Source organism: Myotis lucifugus, unplaced genomic scaffold (assembly GCF_000147115.1).
Source record: "Myotis lucifugus unplaced genomic scaffold, Myoluc2.0 scaffold_582, whole genome shotgun sequence".
NCBI classification, from domain to species: Eukaryota; Metazoa; Chordata; class Mammalia; order Chiroptera; family Vespertilionidae; genus Myotis; species Myotis lucifugus.
In genome coordinates this window covers 343,978-348,090 of record NW_005871630.1, presented here as the reverse complement: position 1 = coordinate 348,090, position 4,113 = coordinate 343,978, and the positions used below count along the sequence as shown (strand labels likewise).

The 4,113-nt window shown below is 61.5% G+C and overlaps 1 protein-coding gene across 3 annotated transcripts in view; it reads left to right on the top strand.

Annotated features, from left to right (window-relative positions):
* The first annotated feature begins 385 nt into the window (after positions 1-385).
* The window catches only part of FAM118A (family with sequence similarity 118 member A), a 20,848-nt gene continuing 17,120 nt past the window's right edge, over positions 386-4,113 (top strand). The window contains exons 1-3 of one of the 3 annotated variants that reach the window (XM_023745786.1): positions 386-517; positions 632-687; positions 1,363-1,618. In XM_023745786.1, coding sequence (XP_023601554.1) covers positions 641-687; positions 1,363-1,618 — 303 coding nt within the window. In that variant the 5' untranslated portion in view covers positions 386-517; positions 632-640. The remainder of the gene's footprint in view (positions 518-631; positions 688-1,362; positions 1,619-4,113) is intronic. The other 2 variants (XM_014446852.2, XM_023745785.1) reach the window with 2 other exon arrangements.

Sequence of the window (4,113 nt, the reverse complement as noted above, 5' to 3'; positions counted from 1 at the left end):
GATGTGAGAGAGAAACATCGATTGGTTGCCTCCCTTATGCGCCCCGTCCGGAGATCAAATTTGCAACCCAGGTGTGTATGTGTCCTGTCTGGGAATTGAACCCGCTACCTTGTGGTGTACGGGATGGCGCTCCAACCCACCGAGCCATCCGGCCAGGGCTTGCCCTCTGACTGCGATGATGTCTTTGGACTGGATGTCAGTACGGCCACGGGGAGGCCTGGCATCTGGGAACTGGCTGAGGGTCATGAGCCCCGGCAGACGCGGTACCCGGTGCCGGGAGCACACAGCTCCCGCCTGCACTGCGCCGCGCCTCGCTCGCCGGCTCTTCCTCCGGTGGAAGCTCTTCGGGAACAAGCCCTGGGGGGGGGGGCAGCGTGAGGACCCAGCACGCTCCCCAGGCGCTACAGGCCGCCCCGTTCCTGTCCGGAGCAGAGGCCGGAGCCGCAGCCCGGGGGAGGGACGGTGGTGCAGGAGCCGCTGACGCGTGTTTTGTGCTGACGCTTCTCAGGTGCCCAGTGTAAGCGAACGCCCAGGACCCCTGCTCTCACCCCCGCCTTCCCTCTTCCCCGCACTAACCACACAGCTTCCATCTGGGAAATGGAAGTCGCTTCTGACTAACTTCTCTCTTTAGGATTCACAGATGGATTCACTGGAAAAGACAACACACAGAAGTGAACAAAAGTCCAGGTAAATACAAGTGAACGCCCCCTGGTGCAGGTTGGTAGCTCCTGTTCAGTCGCGGCGAGAGGGAGGGGAGAAGCTGGTCTGACGAGTCGCAGGGGCTGTGTAAGCTCCGCGTCAGCATCAGCAATGCCCCAGGACGTGACCAGGACCTGGTCTCCCAGGAGCAGCAGGGTCAGGGGGCCCCGGCTCAGACGGCTGTGGCCGCGGGGGGGGGGGCGGGGGGCAGTCTGCTGTAGACCCAGGTTACGCCAGGTCGGAGGCGCTGCTCTTGCAAAGCGCGGGGATGGGTAAGTGGCAGAAAACCAGCGTTTGCCAGGATTTTACCCGTCACGGGAAGCAGGGATCATTTCGCCGTCATTGTTCCCGAGCTCTTTGCGGCTCCGGAGAATGAAAATGGCGGTGCTTTTTGTTGAGAGGTCACGTCACTTACCTGTGCGCTTAACCCTGGGACTCGATGAACAAGGCGCTGCTGTCCCCACGGCCCCTGTGGGACAGGATGGAGCGTGCAGGACAGACAGAGAACACAGCGCTCCTGCTGCAGCAGCGGAGACGGGCAGCGTGCATGTGCGTGTGCCAGGCCGACGGGACCCAGCACCTGCACGTCTCCCCAAATGCGCTGCTTCTGTTCGGGTGCCGTCCTTTCACGCGGACTTTCATTCTCTCCCTCCGGTTTTTAAGCAGAAAGTTTTTAAAAAGCCTCATCCAGAAACAGCCGCAGGAACTGCTCCTGGTGATCGGCACGGGCGTCAGCGCGGCCGCGGCCCCCGGCATCCCCGCGCTCTGCTCCTGGCGGAGCTGCCTGGAGGCCGTCATCGAGACCGCGGAGCAGCTGGACGTGCTGCACCCCGGGGACGCGGCCCAGTTCCGCAGGAAGGTGATGAAGGACCGGGACCTGCTGGTCGTTGCCCACGATCTGATCCGGAAGATGTCACCGGTGAGTGCTGCTCAGGTGTCCCGGGGTAGCTTGGTTCTGGGCCAGGTGGTGAGTCCGTAGCCCTCACGTTCAGTTTCTACGAGCCTAGAGCCTACGTGTGCCTTTCTCAGAAGCGTCAGGCTGAGGAGCCGGAAATCTTTCCATCCCTCAGAATCCCGCCTCTAAGCAGTGAAGCCGGGGACAGCCGGGGGCTCCTGAAACAGCCATGTCCCAGGGAGCCTGCCTGTGGGCTGTCGGTGTCGTCTGGCTGCGCTGGGTCGAGCCTTGTGGTTTCCTGTCACTCAGTGAGGGGTTGCCTGGAGGTGCGCTTTGGGCCGGGGCTGGCCAGCCGCATCTCTGCGGTGACTGTGGTTCCTAGAAGCACTTCAAGGTGGGAGCAGTGCTGGCTCGTCTGCAGGTGGATGTGACCTGGTGGAGAGACGCACTTGGTGCTGCAAGAGGTCGTGGCTGAGTGATGCCTGGAGTCGGGGTCGGTGCAGGAGTGGGGGTCACCCTGCACAGGTGTGTGGCAGGTCACCATCACACGGGCCAGGACAGGTTCCTCTCGTCACCCTGGTGTTTACTGGAGAAGCACAGCTGTCGTCTGGGAACTGGGTCAGGAGGAGGAAGGGGAGGAGGAGGAGGACGAGGCCCAGCACAGGAGCAAGTGGGGAAAGTCGGCATCGGGAGCGTTTAGGCTGCTGTGGAAGGAGACCCCGCCACGGGCTTACATGGGATTACACTTCGTTTCTCACATAGAAACCTGCAGGCAGCCCGACTGCGGGGCCCTGCTCCTTTTCCTGCTGCGCCAACATGGACCACGTCCGTTTCCACCATGCTGGCCAGTGTCACTCGGCCACACCCATTTTTCCAGGGTCTGGGCAGCGTTCTCATTGGTGCCTGTGCCGGATGTGGGTGTTCTGTGATGAGGAGCAGCGAGGTCCCAGGACGGGTGGCCCTCCTGCTGCCTTTCTGTGCGTGCAGCTCCGTGGGCCCCAGTGCTGTGCACAGAGCTCAGCAGTGGCACAGAGACTGGCCCGAGAAGCCCAGCGTGGTTCCTCTCTGGTCCTTTAAGGCCTGATGCCGGGCCTGTCGTGGGCAGAAGGGGGAGGGGTCAGTGGACTGAGAGGTGGCAGAGCTGCTGGGCAGACCTGCCCATCCAGGGGAGGGTGTGCACTTGAGGCGAGGCCAGGTGGGCTGCCACTTGTTTAGTCCGGGAGGTGAGCTTCATTCTACTCTTCTCTTTACTTTTGAAAACTTCGTAAAAAAGAGTTGTTGCCAGGCGAGTTCAGCAGGCTGAGAGCAGGCGAGGTCGGTGGGGAGCTGGGAGTCAGGGCTGGGATTTGCCAGGGAATTAGTTCCAGCAAAGCCAGGGCAGGGCAGGGCAGGGGGGCTGGAAGCTTCTCAAGGTAGTGGTTGTAGTGGTTGTGGGATCTAAGCTGCTCCTGGGAGAAGCCTGGCAGCGAGGGAGGGAGAGACCAGGCCAGGGGGGGCAGGTGCCTGGCTGCAGGTCGGATGGGGTGGACGTCCTGGGAGCTGCCGGGGCTAGAGAGCGAGGCAGGTGGAGGGAGAGGCTGAGCAGAGGTTCTGGAAAGGGTAACGGTGAGGTTTGGGAGGTGGCCATGGTGGGATGGGACCAGCTCATGGCAGGAGAGAGATGGGGGCGTGCCGAGACCTTGGTGCAGTAGGATCCCTCGGCACAAGCTGAAGGAAGTACAGCGGGGAGGCGACAGTGACCGGGAGCCACCCACACCCTCTGGATCAGGGAGTGGGAGAGCCAGTTTTCAGGTGGGGAAGGCGGTGAGGATGGAGGTGTGGGGTGTACTGAGGGCAGACCCCCCAGGAACAGTGGGAGGGTTTTCAGAATTGGGGTGGGGGTCAGAAAGGGGAGTGCCCAGATGTGCCGTGCCAGCACGGCCAAGGGTGAGCCTGAGGAGAGGCGGTGAAGGATTAAAGAAGAAAACAATACAGCTGGGGCTCGGTGGGTCTCCTGTGCTTGGATGAAGACACAGAAAAAACCGAGCCTCCAAGCCGAGGCTTTATTGTATAGTCAGAGCACACAAAGCAGAACACGGGAAGTGGTCACCATGTTTACAATGTTCTTGTGCGTTTCACCTTGTTTTGGCACCACTTGCTGCACCTCCCACAGCCCTTTAGCTACCTGGGAAGGAACTAGGGAGGGCTGTAAGGTTCAGCTTAATTATGCTAAGAGGGCTCTGCCCTCCAAGCTGGGACTTGTTTGTGGCCCTGACTTAGGTCAATCCGAGGCTTGACCCTATAGCCGCTCCCTACACCCCGAGCCACGGGCTAGGTGATGATCTGAGAGTCTTGTGACAGCTGACATCAGCGGGCTCGGAGGGCCGGGACAGGTGAATTCTGAGGGACAGCGGAAGCAGAGGCGATGGAGAGGCAGAGGGTGGGCGAGGGGTTCCGTGCGAATGCACAGCCCGGCTCCATTGCCCGTGCTGCCATGTGCGGTGGCTGGCGAGGGGCTCCCGCCCCGCTTAGCTGACCCT